Source organism: Miniopterus natalensis, chromosome X (assembly GCF_054644295.1).
Source record: "Miniopterus natalensis isolate mMinNat1 chromosome X, mMinNat1.hap1, whole genome shotgun sequence".
Classification (NCBI taxonomy): Eukaryota; Metazoa; Chordata; class Mammalia; order Chiroptera; family Miniopteridae; genus Miniopterus; species Miniopterus natalensis.
In genome coordinates, this window is record NC_142103.1 from 99,926,943 (window position 1) to 99,954,930 (window position 27,988).

The 27,988-nt window shown below is 41.1% G+C and overlaps 1 protein-coding gene and 1 pseudogene across 1 annotated transcript; both read left to right on the plus strand.

Moving 5' to 3' along the window:
* Nucleotides 1-742: 742 nt before the first annotated feature.
* On the plus strand, nucleotides 743-2,446 carry LOC107529485 (eukaryotic translation initiation factor 1 pseudogene; annotated as a pseudogene).
* Nucleotides 2,447-8,808: 6,362 nt separating this feature from the next.
* Nucleotides 8,809-27,924, plus strand: ASB9 (ankyrin repeat and SOCS box containing 9). Its single transcript, XM_016202931.2, has 8 exons — nucleotides 8,809-8,827; nucleotides 9,085-9,322; nucleotides 15,135-15,214; nucleotides 17,410-17,517; nucleotides 20,925-21,075; nucleotides 21,838-21,972; nucleotides 23,552-23,743; nucleotides 27,727-27,924. The coding sequence occupies exons 2-8, from the start codon at nucleotides 9,229-9,231 to the stop codon at nucleotides 27,849-27,851; spliced, it is 885 nt and encodes a 294-aa protein (XP_016058417.2). The 5' UTR covers nucleotides 8,809-8,827; nucleotides 9,085-9,228; the 3' UTR covers nucleotides 27,852-27,924.
* The last annotated feature ends 64 nt before the right edge of the window (nucleotides 27,925-27,988 follow it).

The following is a 27,988-nucleotide window of genomic DNA, read 5'->3' on the forward strand; positions in this document are numbered from 1 at the left end:
TTAATATGTAAAAAATAGAAATACTTTAGAAGCACCATCATTGATTGAGGCTCCCAATTATGGAGGTCCTGGTTGGTAAGAGTGTTGTTGGAAGAGATTAGCCCACCTGGGGGTTGGGGCCTGTTGCTCATCACTTTTGCTATTAGATGCTGTTATGGGAAGTAGACAGTTCTAAGACTGAGCAACACTGAGTGCTCCCACTATCGGAACCCACAGGCATGGTTTTATGCACGTTTCAACCCAAGCATCCATCAGTTTATTTTCAAAATCAAAAGTCCCACAGTTTTTGAAATAATTACAGGTTGATGCCGGTCACCAAGAGGCATCATTTGTGGGTCAATAATATTTCTGTGAGTAGGGGCCCAAAATAAGCAAAAAGATATATTTGAAAACAGCCTTTCTCTCCTTTTTTCTCTTCTTCTCCCTCTCCTTTTTCTTATTCTGAACCCCCTCCCCTCCTGTCACCCCTCCTCCTCCTCCCTTTTGTGAATTTATAGCATGGAAATTGGATAGACTTTAATTACTGTAAGTGCTTCTATAATGGTTCAGGGACTCTAGTAGTAGTAGCTTCTAAACAGAAAATTTTCTCTCGGATGATTCTAAGATTTTTTTCCAGACATGTATTTTTCCCCCAGTTTTTCTAGACCCTTGATTCTCAACTGGGGACAATTTGCCCTACTTTTACCCACCCTCGGGGACATTTGACAGTCTGGAGACATTTTTGGTTGCAACTAGGGTAGGGATGCTACTGACATCTAGTGGATGGAGGTTGGAGATGCAGCAGATCGTTCTGCAAAGCACAGGACAGTTCCCCACAGCAAAGACCGAGCAGGTCCAAAATGTCAGTAGCGCTGCGGATGGGAAACACCGCTCTGCACCTGCGCTATTGGGTACAGAAGCCATTGAGCAGCTGAAATGTGGCTAGGCTGAGTTGAGAAGTGCTGTAAGTACAAAATGCATACCATGTTTCGAAGATTCGGTAGAAATAAAAAGAATGTGAAATATTTATTAATGATTTTGATGTTGATTACACATTGAAATGATATTTTTAATATATTAGCTTAAATAAAATTCATCATTAAATTATTTCCATTTCTTTTTACTTTTCAAATGTGACTACAATAATTTTAAATTACACATGTCACTGGCATCATATTTCTGTTAGTACTGTTCTAGATTTTTTTTCTAATTTTCATGGCTTAGGAATATCAAATAAGTTAATCTTGATTAGTTAACTATTTGGGGAAAGGGTTAAATTCTTATTTCACATCATATTTCAAAAACATCTCATTTTTTAAATGCTAAAATTTAAATGATGCTATAAAATACTAGAATAAAATGTTCATGAATATGCATGAAAGGAAAGGTCTTTTCTAAGCATAACAGCAAAGGCAGAAACTTTAAAGGAAAATACTGATAAATTAAAATACATATCCCCTCTTCCTACAGAAATGCCAGCTGTCTTCAGCATTGCTGCAGCTGCTTTCAAACTGTCTCAGAGAGCCCTGGTCGGTGTGGCTCAGTACTTAAGAGTGTCAGCCCTTGGACCAAAGGGCCTCGGGTCTGATTCCCAGTCAAGGGCACATACCTGGATTGTGCGTTCACTCTCCAGACCCCATCGGGGCACATGTGGGAGGCAAACAATTGATGTGTGTCTCTCACATCGATGTTTCTCTCTCTCCCTCTCTCTCTCCCCCTCCCTCCCTTTCACTCTCTCTAGAAATCAATGGAAGGAATATATCCTGGAGTGAGGATTGAATCATAATAATAATTTTTTAAAAACTATCTCAGAGAAAGCATTTCCGAAATGTTATGCAGACTCTTTGGTTGAGATAGCTACTTTAAAATTGTAACATTTTACAGTGGCAACAAAACATTAAAAAAAAAATTCCTCCAGGAGCCATAAATAAATAAATAAATAAATAAATAAGTAAAATAATAAAATAAAATACATATCAGCCCCAGTAACTGAGCCCCCCGCTGAGGACTCAGCCCCCTGAGCCCCCTTGCTTCCTGACCCTCAGTCCCCCACACCTGCCTTCTCCCTCAGCAGTCTTCCGGAGGCTGGCTGTTTCCACCAAGGAAAAGGAATCTTATTGTACGTCCAGTATCCAGAACCTGCACTCTTTCGACCTCTTTGCTGATGCAAGTGAGGGTGATGATCTGCTTCCTGCTGGCACTGAGGATTGATTATATACATATAAGAATTCAACAGAGGTACGGCAGGGAGACCCTTACTACTGTCCAAGGAATTGCTGATGATTATGCTAAAAAGAAACTAGTGAAGGTGTTTAAGATGAAATTTGTCTGCGATGGTACTGTAATTGAGCATCCAGAATATGGAGAAGTAATTCAGCTACAGGGTGACCAGCACAAGAACATATGCCAGTTCCTCACAGAGACTGGACTGGCTAAGGATGACCACCTGAAGGTTCACGGGTTTTAAGTGCTTTTGGTTCACTGAAGCTAAAGTGAGGATTTCCTTGCAATGAATAGAATTTTCCCTTCTGTCCGCTGTTACAAGTTTAAAAACCTTACAGCTTGTATAATGTAACCATTTGGGCTCTGCTTTTAACCTGGATTAGTGTAACTCCTTCATGCAATAAACTGAGAAGAGCCAAAAAATAAAATAAAATACGTATCATAGAACATTCAGGAATTAGAGGCTTTCTACCTTCAAAGTGTTCTCCTGGGGGCATTTTTTAATCAGCCTGCTCCTTGCTGAATGTCTGAGCTCTGTGTTAAGCTCCAGGGTGTCCTAAGATATTCAGTCTGTCTGTGACCCCAAGGAACTAGAGAACCCTGCTGTTCCAGCCACTTCCTGAACCTGCAGACCATGGAGGCCTCCCACCTATGGTAAGTGTGTGTGTGTGTGTGTGTGTGTGTGTGTGTGTGTGGGTGGGTGTGGGTGTGGGTGTGGGTGTGGGTGTGTGGGTGTGTTTGGAGGGGGACACTTCAATCCTGAACTCCGTCTGAAGAGATCACTTACCAGAACTGATTCTCTGGTTTCAGAAAGATGTGGAAGCAGAACAGATCCCAAATGCCTGTATCTCAGAGTTGCTGCAATGTTTTGTGATTTATGAATTTACAGAATGGACAGCAGATAATCGTTAATTTCCCTTTGAGTCCTACATCCATCAGATGAATCATCTGATTCATCATCAGATGAATTAGACCGTCAGATGAATCATCTGGTTTATTTGAGGTTATATTGCTTGCTTTAGGGGGTTCTTAATAGAGATTATTTCAGTTTTCACAAGGTATGGTATGTTTTATTTGCCAAATGGTATACTTATTATTTTTACAATTTCAATCATATTTGAAGTGTTACAGGGTAACTTCTCAATTAATTAACTCATCACATTTTTACTCAGCATCTGTTATATGCCAGACACTCTGAGGCTGTGAAAAGGATAGGCAAAGTTCGTGCACTTGCTATGTGTTGGTGGAGGCAACAGGAAATAAGCAACATGTACATAAATATATCATCATTTCAGAAGTGATACGAAGAAAAATAAAGATTGGGGTAAGGAGTGATGGGGAGAGCTACTATTGTAGACAAGGTGATTAGGCAAAGACCCTGGCAAGGTGACTGCATTTAAAAAGTACTATTCATGTATATATCTAATAGTTATTAATTAATTTTTACTGTTAAAGTTTTAGTGACTTTTTTCAGTGTGTTTTCAGTACATTGTGGTTTTGTTTTATTTGCCTGATTTAATATAGCGATCCTATTACAAAAGTATTTTTTTAAGTCTTTTTTGATTTCAGAGAAAGGAAGGGAGAGAGATAGAGAGAGAAACATCCATGATGAGAGTCATTGATCGGTGCCTCCTGCACGCCCCTTACTGGGCTGGGGATCGGGCCGCAGCCCAGGCATGTGCCCCGACCGGGAATCCAACCGCGATCTGCTGGATCCCAGGTGGATGCTCAGCCGCTGAGCCACGCCGGCCGGGCTATGAAAGTATTTTCGATTCCTGCTTTTTCCACAGCCATATTGCAATGATCTGCTAAGTTTCAAATCCTTTGAAACTGTCCTTTTAAATGGTTGTATTGTATTTCTTAGCTATTTCTATGTGGTCGGATACTTAGATTATTTTTAATTTTTTGCTCTTATAAATAACAGTAGCATAAACCTTGTATTTTTTGGTAACTCTTAAAATATTTTAAGGACTGTAACTGAAAACGTGAGTTCAGCTGGTCACAGCCAGAGCCAAACTCAGCAGACAGGTGCTGGTGCCAAAGGCTCGTCCCGACGCCGCGGCCTGAGCACGGCGGGCGCCTCTGGGGTCCCATGCCCCGCCCCCTCAGCCCGCGTTCTGGGGGGGGCTTTTGTCTCCAACGTCTTTCCGCCTTTTTGACGTCGAGCGTAAGAACCGGCCCCGGCGCCATCTTGGCCAGTGGGCGGGATTGCCAGGCGCCGGACGGTCTGCCGCGGCCGCCCTCCGTCTGCCTCTCGACGCTGGGCACGGTGCCCACACGTTTGGGGGAGCCGGTCGGATCCCTGGGCCCCCCGGATCCCTGCCCCCGTCCTCTGCGCGCCCGTCCGGCCCGCCCGCCCCGCCCGCCGACGCGGCCCGCGCCCCGACTGCTGCCTGTCCACGGTAACACGATTTCTTAGGCTGTTTCAGATGGCGTTTACTGAGGGTGACGACTAGTTAAAATAATAGTTTAAAGTGATTCCATATATACACAAACGGAATCTTCCTAAGGGAAAGTATTTGAATAGCCAAATGCCCAGTGCTACCTCTCCATGTATCATGTGTCTATATATGTTTACGTCTAATATATCTATATACCATGTGTCTGTGTAGCATGTATCTAGCCACTCATTATTTATTTGACTATATCCATCATCTGCCTTGACCCATTATTTAAAAAAAAATAACTTTGCCTGTGTCACTTGAAGATTTAAGCTTCAATTCTTTCAAAATCCCTTAAATCATTTACAAGGTTGGGTATGTCATTCAACATCTCTAAGGGTTTTTTTGTTCATATTTTATTAAGGAACTGTTTCTCCCAAAGTAATCCTTCTTCCTGATATTTCTAATATTGCCATGTCAAATCAACCTGAGGTTTACAGATGATTCTTTTTTCAGTAACCATACTCATTGCAAGAAGATTTTATGCACTTAACACGAAGAGAACAGCTGATGCTTCAGAGACGTTTCCTGGAGCTGTGGTAGTGAGGGATGAACCCTTGAATAGTCACAGCTTGTCAGGGGACGGTGCTCTCACTCGAGTACCTCAGGTTGCCTCCCAGCACAGATCATTGGCAGGGGCTGCTCCTGCATGGACATTTGCATATGGGACATATCATCTTCCTTTAGCAGAGCCTGAACTAGGACAAATACACCATCACACTCAGAATAACACCTTCAGATAATATGAGTTTAACCTGTAAAAAATGTATACCAGGTTTTAATTTTCACTTAGGAATTTCTCTTCCTTCACCATTGTATCTTGAAATTTTTCCAGCTTACAAAAAAATTGCAAGAATGATACAGTGAATATTTGTATATCCATCATCTCAGTTCATCAATTAAGATTTTGCCACATTTGCTTATCTCTCTATGTATCTGTGTATGCACACATGTTTATGAACATATACATAGCATATGCATGTGTGTACATACACCTATATAATGTATATGTAAGTACATATATAATTAATATATATACAGATATTTTCTAAATGAACCATTTGTGTGTAAACCGTGGACCTCATCATTCTTCACCAGCTCTAGGAATAGGATGAGGTGAGTGAGGCAGAAAATTTAAAGGGGCACGGAAAAACTCATTCGTCAAGGTAAATATTTTAGTGCAATATTTTAAAATTCAATGTTAAGTAAAAAAGCCCATGATGACTATAACATCAAAAATTTTAAAGACAAGCTGTTGTTTATTTTATGACCCTGCATAATTGTGCAGTGGGAATGGTGTTTCCAATCAGCCTGAGGTTCTGGGACATGTGGTTGTTGGCTTTTTGAGGAACGACAATGGCATGTGAACAGATTGGGCAATGTGGGCTTTATATATACTCATGTGTTTTGACTGTAGAGCTTGCGTTAACTTTCTGATGCAAAATGTGTACATAGGGCCGCACATTTCTCCCTTTGCATCATGCTCCCACATGGCTTTACACTAAACACTGGAGCGTGCATCTCCCAAGAACACAGAGATTCTTCTACATAACTTGGTGCAGTGACCATGTGCAGGAAATTTAACATTGATGTACTATGATTATCTGATACATGTCCATATTTAAGTTTCCATGATTGTGGCACTGATTTTTTTATGCTTTGTCCCCTAGCATACCCCTCTAAATCAGGATCCAGTCAAAGATCATTTAGTTATCAAGTCTCTTTATTCTCCTTTAATCTAGAAAGCCTCCCTCTCTTTTGTCCTTCAGGCCATTGACATTTTTGAAGAGCCCAGCCCCACTATTATATAGACTATCTCTCAGTTTTGAAGTGCCTGTTTCCTCATGAATACTGCATCATGCCAGATTTTAAAAAACACATTCTTGTTCGAGTGTTATTGTACAACTTGATGGGGTAGGAATGAGTGACTGCTTCCTAAAGTAGCAACATCAGGTATCTCAGTGTGCAGAGCCAGTTATGTGAGAACAACTGAAACAGATAGGATTTTTGCAGGAAAAGTAGAACATTCCAAATGATCAGAGGAGTTATATTTCTTTTAGGTTTTAAAGATTTTGTGATAGAAAAATTGCTGACTGGAATGACAAGAGGTTTCAGCTCCTGGGCCAACTTTGACTGATTGGAGGTGACATACAAGGCTCCCCAAGGTCTTGAGAGGAAAGAGTCACCATGAATGATGTCTGCTGTGGACAGCTAATGAGGGGTGGGGCAGAGGCTGTGGCTAGTGTTAGGTCTGCATTTGATAAGAAATGATTTTGGCCTTACTGCTGCTGTAGGCCATAATTCCTACCTAACCTGGGCTAAGTTTCCTGAACATGCAGACATACAGCTTCTAGGACTGACTAGAACTTGGTGGGATTGTTCTCCTCTTGTGGCTCATTGTAAGTCCAAACTATTTTCCTATAAATCACAACTCATATACATGTAATTCTGCTTTATCCTTGGTCATCCTTAAAAGTACATGAGCTTCTCTTGTAATGGTTTTCTAATTCCCAGCTAGAACTGTTGTTAAATGGTTAAAAAATTAGTTCCCATCCTCCAATATTCACAAGTGTTGATCAACATTATAAATATAATGAGAATTTAAAGCTGATTAATTCCCTCCCAGGTACTAAGGCAACAACCTGGAAATCTTTATGGTTATTTTGGACAATAAACTTAAATTTGAATGTGGAATAACCTTATCTTCTTGGAATTTAATTAGAGGTAAATAAAGAAACTGTACTGTGAAGATTTTACTCAGAAAGAAGGGCAATGGTATCCATCTTCTCCATCGTGCTCCTCTGTTAACTCCTTGTCATCCAGTCTAGTTGGGAGTAAATTTCTCCTCCTTTGTCAAATGCATGTTTTATTGCCCTTCAAATCTGTCTCGTTGGAGTAGTGAACCATGTATATGCTCATGGCCTTCTTAGTTAATTCTGCAAATAGAGTTGAAGGGCAATTTGACAGTATAGCTTATATATAAAAATAGGGACTTCAGTATTTTTGTAGTTGTAAAAGAAATGGTAACATTCTGCCCCCATCCTAGGGAAATGATGAAATACTTTGGGCACAATATGGGATAATTGCAGTAGTGACTAAAGGAAGGGATATAGCTCTATATGCTGAAATGGAAAGAGCACCAAGACAAAATAAGTATAAAAAGCACAGAACAATATGATAATATAATTACAATTATGTGCAAAATGTAAGGGGATAAATGTGTGTGTGTATATATATATGTATACACAGAAACGCATTATAAAATAATGACCCTCCTCAAACTGTTAACAATGGCTACCATGTCTTTCAGCTGAGGATCCATAAGTCTGAAACAGTGAGGCTGCATCTTGGGCATTAAAAAAAATCTGCAGTCATTTCACAGCCAGACTCCGCTTGAGACTCACTCAGTGTTCCGTAATGGGGAAGCCAAACTCCCACGTGGAAGAGAGGAGTAGCTGGAGTCTAGGGGTGGCCATCAGCCTGAACCAGCACCCAAAGGTGCAGGGAAACAGTGCATCTGCAAAGACAGAAGTACAAAAGCCAAATATTTTGTAAAGGCAAAACTTTCACAAAGTAAAACTTTATAATTAACAATTAAAGATAGCAGGCTTCTTTCTTGTCCCCATGCCAGCCAGCGGTCCCCTTCCCAGTAGTAACCATTAATTATTTACTTAGAAGTTAATGTATAATGTGTGGAGGAAGGGTGATGTTGGGTATGTAATGAAATCCTCGCAGTTGGAAGGAAGAAAATAAAAGTTCTTTCTAGGTTTGCATGTTTGTAACATATAGACACATTTTCCCATAAGAAACTCCCAGAAAAATTGAAACCACATGTGCAGATGGCCAGGGCGTGCAGGGCATGTTGCTGTGCAAGCAGTTCAGCAGGGCTGCAGCAGCACTAGCTTCGTCTGCTCTTGGGTTCTGGGGCTTGTCTCAACAGGAAGCCCCCAAATAACGAAAGGATCCCAGCAGAGGAACAAGGCTGCAGCAAGAAACAAGGTTTCCCTCACCCCCACCCTGTTCCTTCGTTCTCCAAAAGTTACAAAGTGTGAGTTTCCTTCCTGATAACCCCAAGCCTTCCTCACCGATTGGTCTCAGTTTTGGAGAGGACGTGACATCAGCAGCTTTGTGGAGTTGGGGCTGGGGGGGCTGTCGTGGGCTTTGGCCATAGTCCAACCAGCTAGGTGGTGCACGTGTGTGTGTGTGTGTGTGTGTGTGTGTGTGTGTGTGTGTCTGTGTGAGAGAGAGAGAGAGAAAGAGAGAGAAAGAGAGGGAGAGGGAGAGGGAGAAGGAGAGGGAGAGGAAGAGAGGGAGGGAGAGAGGGAGAGGGGGAAAGAGAAAGAAAGAAAAAAGAGAAAGAGGGAGAGAAAGAAAAAAGAGAAAGAGAGAACGACCACAGGTAGTACTCAGATTACTCTGCCTGTTCTGTTCTCTGTTGCAGACGGCTGTTCCTACCATCTGACCAGGACGGTGCAGCTCTGCCAGCCACAGCACTGGAATTTCCCAGGAGCAGGGGAGCATGGAATTTGCACTTTTCTGAGCAACTGAAGTGGAACAGGGAGCTTGTCTGTCCCAGGAGAGCACCATGGATGGCGAACCACCAGACAGGACTGGCAGCAAGCCCTCGAGGCCAGAAGACCCTTCTGCCACCAGGCTTCTTTCAAATCCACTGATGGGGGGTGAGTCAAGGGGCTGTGGAATCAGAGTGCTGGGGAGGATGGTTAATAGAGAGAGAGAGAAGAGGACTGGGCAATTTCAGTGGCTCTGTATAAGATATGTCCATGGGGTAGTTTGGCTTGCTAGGATATATCCTTTTTACAGTTGTTCAAAAATGTGTTCACCACTATCTGCAGAGTCCTATAGACCACACAAAGCTGTCAGAGTTCATTCTCTAGTAAAAACTTTAGCTCCAAAGGTCAAATGTATCACATTACATTGGAGGTTTAAAAGTTACTTATAGGAATATTTTTACTGCCAAAACATTTATTAAGAAGTTTTAGATATTTGGCATTGATGTGAAGCTGGGTTTATAAAGGATGTTCAAACATTGAGCACTGAAGTGATTGATTTACTTTAAGAGGAACTTTATTTTGTAAAACTTTGGAGATGAACCTTACAGGTATGACTCTCCCCTGTCAGGTGGTGTCTTTGCTAGTGTATAGACTCTCACACCTCCAGGAAACTATCATTTTCTGTGAGAATTCAGCAGGTTCCTGCTAACTGAAAGTATTCTGATTATTCTGTCCAGTGCCCTGCTAGGCTGCCCATAACACTTGCGATCAATAAGCAGAGACCCTTCAGTCAGCTAGGACTTATTAATTTCCTACTATACAAGTGCCGAAAGGGAAAAAGCCAGAAAGAATAAAATACAAAATTCCTTTCCTTTGACGAATTGAACAGATAAGACTGCTCATTTATTCATTCATTTATCCCATTTTGCTTATAAAATGAGCAGAGCACTCAACAGTGAGAGATTTGGATTCGCAAAGGCAGAACTGGATTAGTCAGATGGATTGAGCATAGAACTGGAGCAGTAGAAAGCAGAGTGGCACCGAAAATCACTTTTAAAAATGAATTGATAGATATGTATTAGAAACAGCAAACCAATCAATATGGGAAAGAATCAACAATTTAATGGTGACTTCCACACGTTTATTTTACAGCTAAATATTATGTTTATTCTCATATGAGACAGAGGTGCCAGCTACTTTTCACTGTTGAGGGTTTCTAAAGGTCCTAATTCAACCCTGGTTGGGGCTGGATGAGTGGGTGGGGATGGGCAGATGTAACTATACTCCAAGATATGGTACTTAAAAAGTGAACACACTGTCACAACTAGAATGCAGAATGTCTTAGGGAATCTAGTGAGATCAAGTTTGGAAAGATGAAGCTCGATAATGAAGCTTCAAAAGCTAGGTGGCAGAGTTTAGCTTATGAGGCAGGGAATTGGGAACCATCAATGATTCTGGAGCAGAGACCTGGCAATAATGAAGATTGCAGTAAATTAAACTGGTAGCCACAATCAGGATGGATTGTGGTGGGATCACCGGAAATTCTTGCACTAACCCATAGGTTCTCAAACTCTTGTATGCACCAGCATCACCTGGAGGGTCTGATAAAATGCAGATGACTGGGCCCCACCCCCAGAGGTTCTGATGCAGTGAGAGGTCTGGGATGAGGCTGGGAATCTACATTTATTAAAGCTCCCAGGTGATGCTGATGGTGTCAGTTGGGGACCACACTTTGAGAACCACTGCACTAGTCCAAGCATGATCCTTATATTTGGATCAAACTTGGAAATGACAGAGAAAGGAAAAATATGAGTGATAATTTTAAAAGAAAGAGAAATTAGAATATGTTTCTTGATTAAATATTGAGGCTAAAGGAGAGAAAGCAGCCCTAATTGTAACGTTTTCAAGCTTAAATTAATGTCAGGTAAAAGGGCTAGACAAAAAAGTTGGGAAGGGGAACTGCTTGGTAGCAGAGTGAGGAAGGGAGGATAAGGGGTTCTGTTTTGAACATAAATTGCCAATGGCCAATGCACAGCCTGATGACGCTGGACTGAGGCTGGGGAATGAATACAGGTCAGGAGTCAAAGATCTCTGAATCAGATAGGATAGGAATGACCCAACCTATCACGACCCAAAGACTGAAGGCAAATGCTTCTGCCCTCTCAGAGCAACCCATCTTCTCTTTATTGCCCCTTGACCTTGCAAATGTTTCCCAGGATGGACAGATTTATGCTACTGCCCGGCATTCACTGGGGGCCCTCAGAGCTTTGTTAATAGCTCTTTTTAGAATGTATCAATTAGTGCATTTTCAGTCTCTTCTGAAATAATGGAAATTTTAAAAATAATTTCACAAATTGCAATAAAAATGAAATGGCAGCTTTTCTAATGTGCCGCAGGGTTTGATGGAGACTCAATTGAAAAGAAAGGTAAGTTTAATGTCACTAATTGGAGCACTTATGGAGTGGTTTCGTTAGGAGCACTTCCTGCCCCATTTAACCATGAGCTACTGGATCTATGGCATAGCCATTGACCTCATTTAGTATCTATTTTTTGGCAATAAAACCAATAGACCCTGGCTGAACAAGCGCTGGGGAAGACTCTTTAACATGTATCAAAGGCTTGGATAGTGTACTCTATACAGATAATGGCCCTTGCTTTTCAATGAGTTTGGGGTCAGTGGAAAGGGCTTGTGACCTTGAATCTCCCCTTCATCCATAGTCTCCTACTGTGAGCATTGTCCATGTTCTGGTAGGAAAACGTCCCCTTTCCCATTGATTTTGCTCTTTCCAGTTATCAGCAGGAAGGCAGGCAAAGCTGCTTCTGGGTTTAATTCACATGTGTTGAGCCCATAGCTCATTGCCTGCTTGGGGTGTGGACTCTGGAAAACCCTGGAGAAACATCTCCCGGATATCTCTTCAGAGTTTTCAAGAGCTAAAGAAAGTATATGTGGACTAATCCATTTTGCAAATTATGGCATTTGCTAAACGGTACGTGTATATATACACATGTATATACTTATATACATACACACACATATACACACACACATAATTTGTGGTCTCAATCCTAGAAAAAGATCAACCTTTCATTGTCACAATTTTAAATTTTTATATAATCACTCAATTGTTAAGAGACCCCCTGAGGCTAAAGTCCTTATATACATTTGAGATAAATTTTGGCTCTATAAGGACCCAGGCTTTTCTGGGCAGGAGTATAGGCATACTGATAGCCTTACCAAGCTCTAGGTGGAAATTACTTTAAATTATAAAGAGAAGTCTCATATACTGCTAATAGGACTATAAAGTGGTACAGTTGCAGTTCCACAAAGGGCTCAACATTGCGTTATCGTATAATATAGGCAGTTCTACTTCTAGGTGTATGTTTATCCAAGAGAATTGAAAACATACATCCACTGAAACATTTGTACATGAATGTTCATAGCAGCATTATTCATAATAGCTCAGAAGTGGAAGCAATACAAATGTCCATGGACTAATGAATTAATAAATAAAATGTGGTTTATCTATATAGTGGATATTATTTGACCATAAAAGGGATGAAGTACTGATACATACTACAATGTGGATGAACCTTGAAACATTATGCTCAGTGAAAGAAGCCAGTCACAAAAGACCACATATTATATGATTATGTTTATATGAAATGTCTAGAATAAGCAAATCCATAGAGACAGAAAATAGACCAAGGTTTTCCAGGGGTTGGGGAATGTAGAAATGGGGAGTGACTGCTAATGGGCAAGGGGTTTCTTTGGGGGATGATAAAAATGTTCTAAAATGGGCTGTGGTGATGGTTACACTACTCTGAATATACTGGAAACCATTGAATTATAGATTTTAATGAGTGAATTGTACAGTATGTGAATTAGAAATCATCAAATCTTTTAGATAGCTAGATATCATCAACCCCTTACCACGTGTATCAGGGCAATACCCTGTTTCTCTTGAAGACGCAGGCGCCTCTGCTCTGTAAATGCTACAGTCTAAAGCAGGGATACAGTATCTCAGGTAGCCCTTTTTCTCTTAGAGAAATACATAATTCTTTACCCTAAATAGAAGGAGTAATGGTTCCATGATGAATGAATAGAAAGTAAAGCTCATTTTTGTCTACACTTGATAATGTAATTTCATTGTTTTAATGAAATCTGAACAGACTTACCATTTAGGACCCAAGTTACCTGCCTGGACTGTTTGGGCTGTCACCTCTAATTATCTGAGGTAGTCTTAAGAAAGGTTGAGAAGTGTGGCAGCTGAGCACTTGGGAGGAAAATCAGATTAACCATCATGCACAGTGATCCATTAGGGTCCATTTGCAAATCTATTTACGACTGATTTTCAAAACCTTTTTTGGTTTTTGTCTCTTCTCACCCAAGATTTTGTGTGGGTGGTATTTTGCATTAGCACCAACAGGGCAGAATTAGTTGTCCTTTTAATTCTCATTGGGAGAGAAATTTTCCTGTATTACAGTCTAGATTGTAGGCTCCAAGCGCTAGAAGCAGCAATATTTGTCCTGAGAGTAAGAACCTCAGAAAATGCTTTGAAGGCACCGACTTTCTACTGAGCATAAGGTTTTGGAGGTAGGAAAAGCTGCTTCACTTAAGGGGCCTCAAGCACAGTAGTGAGCTCAGAAGAAAAGCATTGGATGGGCAGTGTGTAGGTGTTCTCATTCAGCTTCCCCTTACCTATTACATGCTCCATGAATCCATCTGGAAAGACGGTAATTTGCTCACTGGGACAGATTTTCTGGGACATTGGTAGCTCCATGGAGCAGGCAGACAGCTAACGTGTTAAATATAAGGCATTTTTGCCTCCTCTCATGGACTTTCAACTTGCAAGGCATCAGTAACTACCCTGGTTCCCCAGGTCTTCTGAGCTTATGGGAGATAGTGGTTCCTTTACAAGATGTGACTGGCATTAGACCACTCTGCCTTGTCTGTGTGTAGTAGTGGGCAGAGCTGGACTGCAGCAAGCTCAGTCGAGCCTTCTCACATTCTCACTTCCTGCATTTGTTCTGGAAATAAGTTGCAGTTTAAGATAAGAAAAAGTCAGGTCTATGCCTCATTCAGATTAAATCCACACTCAATTAGAAAGAGTGGGGAAAGCATTTAATGTGTGGGGATAGGGCTTACAGGCTTCCTCCCAAAGAATGTGTGTTCCTTCCAAATGGTTGTGGAACAAATGTGCTATTTTAAATAGCAGTGGTTATGGGGTGTAATCAAGACTCTGTTTAGTGTTAGGGCAGGATAATAATAGTATCTGATAGGTATTGAGCCATGAGTAAGTATATTGCTCTCCTCACTTTACGGAAAAGGAAACTGAAGCTTAGGGCCTGTCCGGGGAGGGACCCACGGCTCAGAAGAAACCAAGTGGGTCTGAATTCAGAGCTTTCTCTTAACCACATTGGCACACTGCCTTTGGGGATAAATAATGTCCCTGTTACAAGGTCAGACTGAGCTCTGATTTGCACTTGATACTGGGACAGGAGGTATAGATTTAGATTTAGATTTGATTCCGTACCTAATGGTGTGTGTAATTACCTGATTACTACTATTAGTATGTTGCACTCTTTGCTGAGATGCCAAAGTTTGTATTTCACGCAGGAAACTAGACTGGCAGCCGCAGCTTAACACATTAATGCTGGTAATTAGTGAAGCTCTAACTTAACTAAATGGACCGTTTGCCTTTGAAATGAATGTGTAAATGGAAATACAGTAATCCATCTGTCATACCAATCTACCTCTTTTGTCCTTAGTTTGGACATTGGATATAGTTCTTTAGCTACCTAGACATTTCTAATAAACTGTAAAAAAAAACACATCAATAGGGAGAGAAATGCTGAAAGGAGTTTTGGTTGATTGGCTCCAACCAATAATGCCCATTAGGCTCTTACTGACAGCCAAGGATGAGCCTCTGGGTCTAAAGTACATTCGCTGGATGTAACCTGTTCCTCCCTTTCCATACAGATGTTGTGTCTGATTGGTCTCCAGTGCATGAAGCTGCGATCCATGGGCGTATACTCTCTTTGAGGAATCTCATCAGCCAGGTAGGCAGCTTTTTTTTTTGGTGTGGGGGGAAGCACATCCTATTGCTCACTACACTGAGGAAAAAAATCATAGTCTGAAATTAAGATATAAATTCCTCTTCAGCAAAGTGAGATGAATCCTACCCTATCCAACCATTTTTTAAATTTGTAGGCTGGCATAAAACTAGAATTTAGTGTAATTCTATGCACATAGTAGGTACTATAATACATATTTATTAAATGAATAAAGGGAAAATTAGTTTATTTAAGTCGCCTTTACTTTATTCAATAGACTATGTTCTTTACAATTATCATGTAATTTTTGTTCTCAACTGTGGTGACTTTGCCCCTTAGGGGACATTTGACAATGTCTGGAGACTTTTTTGGTGGTCACAACTCTGGGAGTGGGAGTGGGAGTGGGAGGGTGATACTGGCATCTAGTAGAGAGAGACCAGAGATGCCACTAAACATCCTACATTGCATCGGGCAATCCTGCACATGGAAAAATTATCCGGTCCAAAATGTTGGTAGTGCTGGGGTTATAAACCCCTGATATGAAACAGTGCTTGAAAATGTCTTTTTAAATTTGTAATCTTATGATTTCCAAGTTATTTTCAGTTCTATTGAATGTCCCGTTGATAGTGGCCCTACCCAGCTTGATATTAATTTCCCTGCAGTTTAAATCACCATTCAAAATTCTAAAAAATGTTTTTGTTCAGGATGTTCTGTTCTCTGAAAAGACAGTAGATCTTTTAAGTTAGGAGCTCTTGACCTTTTCTGACCACAGTCCCCTTTGGCAGTCTGGCAGAGTCTATAGACCGCTTCTCAGATTAATGTTTTAAATACATAAGACACAATACAGAGGAAAGCTATCAAGATATTAAATGACAAATGTGTGACATAGTACTATATGGACTTCTTTATTAATGCGTCAGATAAGATTTAGTGGTGATTCTAATGACTACTATAATTTCTAAGTAGAATGAACATATATTTTGGATATTTTAAATACCTGTAACGATTGTAATGTAATAAAAATATCTGTGATTCTTCTCCATAATAGTCCCATAAACTGCTATTACTACCATGGTTTGCTGTTCGCATCCATAATTGAATAAATAATTGAAGGATATGATACATTTCAGGTAGTGGTTAGTGAAAATAAATGTGCTTTCAAAACAAATTCCAATTTCATGGATCTTTCTAGAATAAGTAACTTTCCTATTAGAAAACCATTTCTAAAGAAAAATTTCAGGCAACCCTAAGCCCCTAATCTTAAGCTGTTTTTGATAGCAACAGCTTATTATAAGTAGAAATATAGATAGTAACTCTAGCTAAAAGAAGTTAAGCTACTTCTTGGATAAAATGAAACATTTACCTTATTTTAATAGGGCAAAAAAATGATCATTGCAGCTTTTATATGTCACTTATTAAATTGGACTCATTTATATTCAGTATTTATGTTTACTGAACATCAGCTGGAACCATGCCTTTATCTAAGCTCTATCTCATTATTTGAGCAAGTTATCATCTTAGAACATTAATTTCTCTCTGTATAAAATGAGCATTCCAATACCTACCTGCATTAGTCAGATGTTTCTGTGTAACAAACCTCCCCAAACTCAGTGGCATAATGCAATAAATATTTCTTGCTAACAAGTCTTTACATCAGCCGATGTAGGCTGGGCTTGGCTTCAAGCTGTGGGGTAGGTGCAGCTCTACTGCACATATCTCCCACCCTTCTTTGACCATTGGCTACACAAGAAAATTTCTTCTCATGGCAAGAGCCTGGAGCATAGCAGGGCAAGCCCAACCATGCAAAAATACATGCAGGAATAGTTCCTTGCCATGACCTCATCAAAACAATAAGCCAACAAGTGAGAGGACAAGAAAGAGTAAGAGCAAAATGAAAGTCAGTCTTGAGTGTATGTACCTAAGATTCAAATTGCTGGATCATAGGTATGTACATCAACTCTAATAGATACTGTCACACTGTTTTCCTGAGTGGTTGTATCATATTACACTCCCACCAGCAGTATGAAAGATCTTTTTTGTTGTTGTTTTTCTGCATCATTGTCAATGCCTTAGTGTACTGTCAGATTTTAAGCCAGGTAGACTTTTAAAAGAATTGTCATAGTGCAGGATTTGTGGCTGAAAACCAACCCTAACAGAACTGATGCTTTGCACCCCTACTCTGTCCATTTTCCTTCCTCCAGGGTTGGGCTGTAAACATCATTACAACAGATTGTGTGTCCCCACTCCATGAAGCTTGTCTTGGAGGTCATCCTGCTTGTGCATCCATTTTATTAAAGCATGGAGCTCAGGTAAGTACTGCTCAAATAACATCTTAGAAATCATGAATGAAAAATGACAATTTCTATCCCTTCAGAATAATTTCCAGCATTTTTGATTAGCCTGATTTGAAATTTGAAAAGGGGTGTTTTTCAAAAGTATTATGCCCATCAAGCTTGTCTGCTTTAGCAATAGATGAAATACTGAGTTTTCAGCTCGAAAGTAATGGTTCCTATGTATGTCATTTTCTTTGATAGTCACTACTAATAAATAGCTGTTAGATTTCTGTCTTCATTCTGATGGCTTGAAGGCAGTGAAATATTGTAGAAAACATATAACATTTGGCTCCAGATCTGAATAGTCATCCCAGGCCACCTCGATCATTTACTACCATTGGAAACTTGAACAAGTTACTTATCATTTGAGCTTTAGAGTCTACATCTAAAAATTGGAAGAAATAAAAAGTTGGGTAACTTATTGTGGTATTGCAAGGATTGAAGGAGATACAGTATATGATTATTATTTGGAGAACGAGAATCAGGATAGCATAATGCGAGACCCTAGAAGAAGGACACAAAGCCATTGAATTTGAGGGTAGGGACCAGCAAGTCCTCCATTAACTAAGTCTCCTCATGCTCAAAAGTGGTGGGAAATTCTGATCTGAAAATTGTATATGAGTTTCTCATATTCTCTCAACCAGTATTTATTGAGCATTTATTATATGCCTAACTCTGGCCAAGATTTTTAGGAACTTATAAACTAACTGAGGAGACAGCCAGATAAACAGGTGTTTTAGTGACTGTAACACTAGCTGCTTCAATAGGTGAACCCTGAAATCTCAGTAGCCCTACACAATGAAAGTTTATTTCTTTTCTTTTTTAAAAATATATATCTTTATTGATTTCAGAGAGAGGAAAGGAGAGGGAGAGAGAGAGAGATAGAAACATCAATGATGAGAGAGTCATTGATTGGCTGCAGCCCGCAACCCGGGCATGTGCCCTGACCGGGAATCGAACCCTGATCGCCTGGATCCTAGGTCAACACTTAACCGCTGAGCCACGCCCGGCCGGGCGAAAGTTTATTTCTTGTTCAACTGGAATTGCAGTGTGGATGTTGCCAGTTAGGTTGCTCTTTCCCAACGGTTGTTCAGGAATATAGGCTTCTTCCATCCCTCTGCACTATTTTCAACAAGTAGCTTCCATGTGTGCTCTTGGGGTAGTTTCTATTCCACATGGTTGTAAGGGAAAAATACATGGAGGACTGTGCATGGACAACTTTTAAGGACCAGTCTAGGTAGTGACATAGATCACTTTTGCCCCCATCCATTGGCCAGAACTCAGCCCATATCTAACTGCCAGGGAGGCTGGGAGATGTAGTATGGTTGTGTTCCCAAGAGAGAGGAAATAGGTTTGTTGAATGCATAGCATCTCAGCCACAGAAGGCGTTTACAATACACTGTTTTTACCCATTAGGTTTTTTGTTTGTTTGTTTTAAATATGTCTTTATTGATTTTAGAGAGACGAAGGGAGAGGGGGAGAGAGAGATAGAAACATAAATGATGAGAGAGTCATTGATTGGCAGCCACCTGCACGCCCCCTGCCGGGGATCGAGCCCGCAACCCAGGCATGTGCCCTGACTGGGAATCAAACTGCGATCTCCTAGATCCTAGGTCGATGTTCAATGACTGAGCTACGCCAGCCAGGCACCCATTAGTTTTTGTTATGTAGCAAGTCACCCCAACTTAATGGCTTAAGACAACAATCATTTATTTATCTCACAATTCCTTGTGTTGGCTGGTTCAGCTCTTTTGGTCTGAGCTGGTTCAGCTGACCTCAGCTGGGCTTATGCATTTGAGATTAGCTGATAGATTGGCTGGAGCAGCCTGGTTCATGATGACCTTGACTGGGTCAGCTGAGTCTGGGGAGCCAGAAAAATCTCTATGTGGTCTCTCATCCTTTAGCAGGCTGCCTGGATTTGTTTACATGATAGCAGGGATTCCAAGAGAAACAAAAGAGGGCAAGCTCTCTGCTTGTAACACATTTGTTACTGCCCCATCAGCCAAAGCAAGTCACATGGGCAAGCCCAGATTCAAGGACTGGAAAAAATAGTCTCCATCTTATGAAGACTTGCAAAGCCACATTGCATACCGTGCAGAGAATCTGTGGCCATTTTTGCAAACTACTACAATATATTGTTAATGGTAAGGGGTTGTTGGGAGCACATACATTTATTTCTGGTAGGGAGAGAGTCAAAACAGGCTTCCTGTAGGAAATGATGTCTAAGCTGAAACCTCAAGGACCTATTGGAGTCATTCAGCTAAATGCTGGGATGGGGGAAATTATGGGCTTCCTTCCCACTGTTCTCATTCTTTATAGCAGGAGAGTAGAGTGGGTGAGATGGGTCAGAATACAAACACCCTTGTCCATGCCAAGAAAATTAACTTTGTCCTGACAGCATTAGGGGGCTATAGAAGAGTGCATCATCAGGCTTATATTTTGGTTAAGAAAAAGTACCCTGAACTTGGAAACAGGGCCAAGACTAAGGAAAGGCAAGAGAGGTGCCTAGAATGCAGACTTTAAAGAGCTGCTCACTCTCAGATGCATGCAGATCTTTCGTGACCCCGGGAGTGTGTCTCCTTAAATTTTGCACCCCTGGATATCATTTGTGCCGCACTAGTCCTGGCCTTGCCTCAGAATGTTTAATAGTTCACCAAAAAATTTCTTAACAATATAGAAAAATGCATCTGCATTTGGCTTTGCTCTTTCCTATTCAATTGTAGCCTTAACCCTGTGGAGTTAGATGCTAATTTGTAAATTTCTGTCTGATTTCTAACATTAGAGAAGATAGTCCCAAAGATTATAGTTTTAGGGCCCAGTAGGGCATTAATCAGTTTTGTCTCTAGCAAATTTATTTCAGCATTCCACTGACTGACTATATAAATTCTCCTTTCAGCCAGCCTTACCGTCTTGCTAGTTCCCTCATTAATTAATGAATTGAAAAAAAATCTTTGGCATGTGTTCACTCTATATTTGTATGAAAGTCATGTTTTAAAATTTTTAAAAATGATATGTTAGCAATTTTAGAAGGTTACTTTGGCTGCTGTGAAGAAACTGGATTGGTGTGGTATGGGTCCAGAATGGAATGTCTAAAATAAATAGATTACTTTGTAAGGTATTGAAATTATCCTAACTGGTTTCAAAGTTTGTGTTCCGGGGGAGGGTATGAAGGAGATAGAACATTCTGTAACATTCTTGGTGCCTTACATTCCATGCCTCATTCAGTTTTTCACAACCTCGTGGAATTTCATATTTTTGTCTCCATTTTGTGGCTGCGGAATTTAAGGCTCTGAGAAATTAAATACCGGCTTGGAAGTGATGGAGCTAGATTTGAATGCAGGACACCCCACTGCTTGTCTTCATCATGGAGCTTTTCATTCCAGGTGAATGGCGTTACCACAGACTGGCAAACTCCCTTGTTTAATGCTTGTATCAGTGGCAGCCAGGACTGTGTGAATTTGCTTCTGCAGCATGGAGCCAGCCCCCACCCTGTGTGTGATCTAGCATCTCCCATCCATGAAGCTGCTAAGAGAGGTAAAGTTGAGAATTTGTTTTTCAACCAGACCTTTAAGGGACCTCACTGTTGAAAGAAAGAAGGAAGAGGAGGTCTATTTTAGAGCAGTAGTTCTCAAGGTGGGGTACCGGGACCAGGAACATCAGTGTGACCTAGCACACAAATGCAGATTCTTGGGCCTCCAGACCCATTGAACCAGCAACTCTGGGGGTGGGGTCCAGCCATCTGTGTTTTCTTTAACAAGCCCCCTGCTCAGTGATTCTGATGAACAGGAATTTTGAGAACTACCTTTTTAGAGCATTCCAAGTGTTGCTCCAGGACAATTGAAAAAGGTGGATGGTTGCTGGTTGCTTAATGTGGCTAGTAAACTCAAGTGCAGTTCTACCCAGAGCCGCAGATCACATCTATGGTCAACCCATTAACTGATGGCAGTGTTTGAAATCATTCCCTATTCTAAGCAAAGGAAATAGCTTTTGGTCCCCTGGATAAGTTGGTAGCAGATTTGAAAATATGGTTACCAGATGGAAGGGGGGGAGGTAGCAAAGGGGGCCAAATATATGGTGATGGAAGGAGACTAGACTTTGGGTGGTGGGCATACAATGCAATGTACGGATGATGTATCAGAAATGTACACTTGAAACCTATATAATCTTATTAACCAATGTCACCCCAATACATTTAATTAAAATACTAAAAAAATGAAAACATTAAAAAATGGGGAAGGTGTTTCCATAGCTAAGAGAACTTGTTGTGTAACTGTTTTCTCCTATTTTGGGCTGCAGGCCATGTGGAGTGCATTGAGTCCCTTGCAGCTCATGGGGGTGACATTGACCATCACATCAGCCACCTGGGCACTCCACTCTATTTGGCTTGTGAAAACCAGCAGATAGCCTGTGCCAAGAAGCTTCTTGAGTCAGGTAAAACAAAAAGCAAAATGAAACAAGGAAAGCTAATGAAAAGTAAATTAAATGTATTTTAAAGCTCTATCTGTTGTAGCAGAGGAAAGAGTGTGGGCAGTGGAGTTGGCCAAGGTTGGAATTCATATTGACTGTGTTACCATAGGAATTATTTGAAACTGTTAGAACTTTCACTCTCTCGTAATCAGTATAATGATGACAATGATGATGTTAATGGTAATAGTAATATGTTCTCTCTGAGTGGTCCTCAGTGATGAATACTTTCTCCTCCCCTTTCTCTGTCTCGTCCTCCAGCCGGTCATATTATTTGGCCCTGCACAACTCCTAAAGCTGATAGATTAAGGCTGAGTCTTCTTATTTGGGGCCTTCTTCACTACTCTTCAATTTGGAAATTGAACTTGCCCCATTTTTAGCCCATTGTAAATATTATGTTATCTTTGAAAAGGCCTATGTGGCATCATTCTTTTTCACCTCCCTGCTATTGTTCGTTCCCTTCTTCAACATTTGGAACACCATTTCTTCCCTTCTTTAATTATTTGAGTCCTGTTTATTCTTTAAAACTCCAGTAATCTTTCCTCCCCTGAATGTTTTTATAGTTTTTATTGCCTTCTACTCATCTGGTAGTCATTTCCATGGATCAGGAGATTCATATTTATTCATTCATATTTATTCTCTCCCTCCCTCCCTCTCTCCCTCCCTCTTTTTCTACTTCTGTCCCTATTTCTCTCCCTTGCTCTCTTCCTCTGTCCCCCTCCCTCTCGCTCTCCCTCACTCTCTCTTCCTCTCCCTTTCCTTTCTACTATTGCCCTGGGTAGATTTTAAGCTCCTAATAAGGACAGGGCCAAGTTTGACATCCCTCATAAACCCAAAAGCAATGCAGTTAGCATTTGTTGAGTGGACAGAGATTCCCATTTTACTAGAGGGACAGTGCTCAAGCAAAGCCACATGTCACAGTGTGAGCCAGCATCCAGGCTGGGGTAGGGATTTGTTGAGAGTGTAGGGATATAACTGGGTGGGATGATCCTAGAATCCCACCTGACTCCTGAACAGGAAGACTTTGCCACCTTCCCTCTTATCTTGGGATTGGCCACCCCAGTCTAGGAGATACCCTCAAAAGTTGGTTGTTCTTCACAGTCCCAATCACAGAGTTTCAAGTCCCAGGTTTTAAACCCCATAGCAGTTACTCAGTATGTGAATGTGGCTGCTTGCTATAGATGGGATTTCACCATGTAGCCTTGCTTCTGGTCTGTACTGGCTGATATTAGCACTGCATTAATAATGTACAGCTTTTAGGCCACCAGGATTTTTCTTGTATGTGTCCACACCTATGGATAATGCTCATAGGCAAGGTCTTAAACCTCATATACTATATAGCTCATGTTGTACATTCAGTGACATGGTCAAATGGCATGTTCTACATGTTATTAAATGGAATCAAGTCATCTTCTGTTTCCTCAGGAGAATTGTGAAGCCCAGTATGGATGCCCTTTTGTTAGGGAATTTTGAGGTGCAGTACTTTGACAAGGGGGATGCTTGGACTCTGCTTCTTGGCTGACTCTCTGTTGTTGTGACTTTTTAGGAGCAAATGTGAACCGAGGCCGAGGTCTGGACTCCCCTCTCCATGCAGTGGCAAGGACATCCAGTGGGGAGCTGGCCCGTCTACTCATGGACTTTGGAGCAGACACCCAAGCCACGAATGCTGAAGGCCAACGGCCCTTGGATTTGGTGCCTCCAGAGAACCCCCTGATCCAGCTCTTTTTGCAGAGAGAAGGTGCTTCTCCTTTGCCCGAACCTAAGCCCTAACCCATAGACTCCTGTGGGCAGGAGGCAGGTACTAACTGAGTTCTGACTTCTGATCCTACAAAAAAGGTCACTCCTGGCCATTACCAAATGTGGGGAGCTGAGATAATTTAGTGTTCCACAAGGTATAGCCCTGGTGATGTAACAAATAATCATCTTCTATTTGGCATGTGAGAGACAGGCTGTTTTGGATGACCTAATATTCATATGTGAGGTAGGCCAGTTTTCAAAGAATAAAGATATTGTTTTAAAATTTTAATTACTTAATTCATTTATTGATTCTGGAGAGAGAGAGATTGATTTGATACTCCACTTGTTCACGCATTCATAGGTTGACTCTTATATGTGGCCTGACCAGGGATCAAACCCACAACCTTGGTGTATTGGGGCAATGCTCTAACCAACTGAGCTACCCAGCCAGGGCTAAAATTTTAATATTAACTTTATCTAAAACATGCTTTAAAGTGAGCAAAAGCTTCTTTGGGGTTGTACAGTGTCCCAGGATGTCTTACTACACTACAGATGGGTCGAACTACTAGGCATTTGGTTTCTGGGGGTAAGAATATAACTAATTGAGCATTATAAGGTACAGCAATCTGGAAACATTTACTGTTATAAGTTAACCAGCACTAAGTCCACATTCCTCCATAAATAAGAACTGACACTCCTGACTCTTAACAACTAAATCTGTGGTTGAGCAAGGGGTTGAGGGCGATTCCCTGGGCTGCAAGTTAGGGGTGGGTTGGGATGGGGAGCAAAGACCCCTCCGATTATATTCTTAATTGTCCCTAGAAGAAGAGAGCAGCTAGCTTAGGACCTGCTATTTTTTTTTTTTTTTTACCAGAGTGTGGACATTGAGTTTTAGGGGTTGTGGCACTTGGAAACAGGCTTCCCTAACAGAAAGATTCTGATGTCTTAATCTGCTTATTTTCTCCCCACATGCTGAGAAGTAGGGCTGGCTCTGGGCAGAACTGTGAAGTGGCCATGGAATCTTTCTTCCTCTTACTCCCACTGCCCCAGGGTACTTGCAGCCAAACTCTGCTTTGGGGGCCCAAATAAGGCATGTACTCCCCAAGCGGTGCCATGAGCTAGGGAAGACTGACTCCAGGTACAAGGAACAGTCTAGTAGAAACCCCTTTATATTAAGCAGCAGGATAATCACCGGGCAAGTCTACTTGCATTTTGAAGATTTCTTGTTTTCAAAAAATTCTATCTATATATACAAGGCCAATTTCCCCAGCAGGCACAGATAGCACAATGCTTGAAGCCCATGCTGTTTTTAGGGGCCCACAGAAATAGTGTTTTTTTAAATCCTCACCCAAGGACATGTTTTTATTGATTTTTTAGAGAGGAAGGGGGAGAGAGAGAGAGAGAACCATCGATATGAGAGAGAAACATCAATCACTTGCCTCCTGCACGCACCCTGACTGGGGATCAAATCTGCACCCTGGGTATGTACCCCAACTAGGAATCAAGCCCGCCACCTTTCGGTGTATGGAACAACTTTCCAACCAACTGAGCCACACCAGCCAGGGCAGAAATGTTTTAATTTCTCTTAAAATTGGAAGGAAGAATGGATAAAACTCAACCTGGATTGTATTGATCTTTATACCAACATAGTTGTAAAATATTTTTTTTTTTAATTGGGAAAGCATTGTATTTTCAAACTGCCTCTACTGACTCTTCCCTTCCACTTTATTTCCCAAAGCCATTCCTAGACACCTATATTGCCTTTAATTTCATTGATTTATATTTTGGTGACAGGGTGAGGCCAATGATCCCACTGGTTCATAAAATATCAGTTGCCATTAGAGAGAATCACCACTTCTTTTGCCTCCATGAGTTATCTTTGGGGTGGAGTCACCTCTCAGCAGGCTGGAAGCCCATGGAAAATGGGGACAGACAAGCACAGAAGTCCAGACTTGTGAATTTAACAGTGATTTCTGTCTCTGGGTGGCCCTGGAAAGGAGTTCAAGAATATTACCTTCCCACCCACCTGGAAAAGTATCTAAAGCAGTGTCTACTCATGGCAAACAATGAAAACTAAAGTCACTTTCTCAGCCCAGCATGACAGGAGCCACCTCTGAATGTGCTTTGGCCTTAAAGCACCATGAGTGTTGCTGGAGAAGAAAAAGAAATTGAGACCCAAAGCAATGTTCCAGTTCATCAACATAGAATGAGCTGATTTTGTTATTGAGTGTGGCAAATGGCTACAAAGTGTAGTGGGTTTTCAGCTCTATTTATATGGAATTAAGGCTACAGCTGTTGTAGATCACCCAACTTGTGGGAAATAGCAGATACTCTGTTTGAACCAGTAGTTACACTGAGCTTGCTCTGGCATCCTGCTTTTCCCAAGTCTCCATCAGGCTTGCTCTTCATAATTCTTTATCAGTACCTCCTACAGTTGTTCCTAACAGTCTATCTAGCATAGATGATTAGTCATGTCCTTCAAGGTTCCTGAGTGAGATGAGATTAAGTTGTTTCGCCATGGTGCACTTTTTGCAGTGTGCTAATATATGCCTTGAATATGCCGAACATAATCTGGAAGGTACCCTAAATCCCAACAGGGGCTTCTGAATGTACTGTGAGGGCCTGATTGAAAATACTGCATTTATTTTTTAATTGTATATGTGTCTATTTCCACCTCTCCTTGTTCTCCATCATCTGAGAAATATGCAACCCACTTTATCCTACAGCTTGTGGTGACACTACAGGAAATCAGAAACCACTGTATCCTTTTGGTTCTCTTCTCAACCCTGGCAGCACAATTAAATCACCTGGGGCCCGTGCCTTTAACAAATCCAGATGCGTGGTCCTCACCCAATAATTATTATTGAAGCAACATCTATGGGGTGGGGCTGAACATCGTGTGGTTTAAAGCTGCTCTCCCCCAATAGATGATTTTCAAGTGTAGTCTGCATTGGGTTCTTGAGGGTACATAGCTTTGCTTTTTAAAAATGTTTTTAATGCCCAAAAGAAAATCCCCATTACAATTCAGTACAGGGTATGGGGGTGGGAAGTCATTTCCCATCTTTTTACCCTATGACAGGGTTTCTCAACCTCATCACTATTTACGTTTTGGACCGTTGGCCGGGGGTGGGGGTGGGGCTGGTCCTATACATTGTAGGATGTTGAGCAGCATCCCTGGTCTCTGCCCACTAGATGCCAGTAGCACCTTCCCCCAAATTGTGAAAACTAAAAGTGTCTCCAGACATTGCTAAGGGTCCCTGGAGAACAAAATACCTCTCCTTTTTCCTCCCCCTGACCCCCTGCCCTAAAATGTCAACTCTTGGCTGCTCCCTATGAAAGGTTTGTGCTAGTTCACTTTTCACCTATGAATTGACGCACTGGGCTAGCTCTGAATGCAGAATATGCAAACAAACATGACTTAAGATAACATACACTTATTATTTACTCATTATATTAGAATATCTTAAAATTGCTCAAATTATTAATATGTTTGCATCTAGAAAAATATGACCTTATTTTTTAAGGTAAAAGACAAAGCCATTAAACATGAATTTTATGTTTATTATTGGGAATTCCGTGTAGCTTCATAATTCCAAAATTAGCTTCCTTAAGCCTCCATTAGTGAGACTAAGCTTTGAATTTTTTTAGGCAGTTCTAAATTAAAACCTAACAAACTCATTTCAATTAGATAAGAAAAGGGAGAATATGGCCTAAAAATGCCTCTATAAGAAACAGAAAATGGCCTTGAACAATACCATATTATTTCCTTATAAAAATGTTATACAGGGTGGGGCAAAAGTATGTTAACAGTTGTTCATATGGAAAATAGTAAAAATAAATAATAATACAAGAATAAACTGTTTCACGTCCTCGCAGCTGTAACCCTACTTTTGCTCCACCCTGTATTTGTATGTTTTAAAAGAAGGAAAGGAAAAGTGTCATGTCACTGAAGCCAGTGTGACCTGTCCTGTGGTCTCTCTCCAGGGCCCGCCCCTTTGATGCAGCTGTGCCGCCTTAGAATCCGGAAGTGCTTTGGGATCCAGCAGCATCATCAGATCGCCGGACTCCTCCTCCCGGAGGAACTGAAACGGTTTCTCCTACACATTTAAATGTGTCAAGGCAAGCATTATTGAATGCCGTCGCCACAGGAATTTGACAATAAAGTTGAGCTTCTAGAGCATGGCTAGTTTTTTTCAGTTGGATTTTTGCTTTGAACGAAAACATACTAGGTACTTTTGCATTATTG

Coding starts and splice junctions, on each gene's coding strand:
- ASB9 (XM_016202931.2), top strand. CDS start 9,229: ATGGATGGCGAACCACCAGACAGGACTGGCAGCAAGCCCTCGAGGCCA. Junction 17,518..20,924: donor TATTAAAGCATGGAGCTCAG/GTAAGTACTGCT, acceptor TTTTCATTCCAG/GTGAATGGCGTTACCACAGA. Junction 21,076..21,837: donor CCATGAAGCTGCTAAGAGAG/GTAAAGTTGAGA, acceptor TTTGGGCTGCAG/GCCATGTGGAGTGCATTGAG.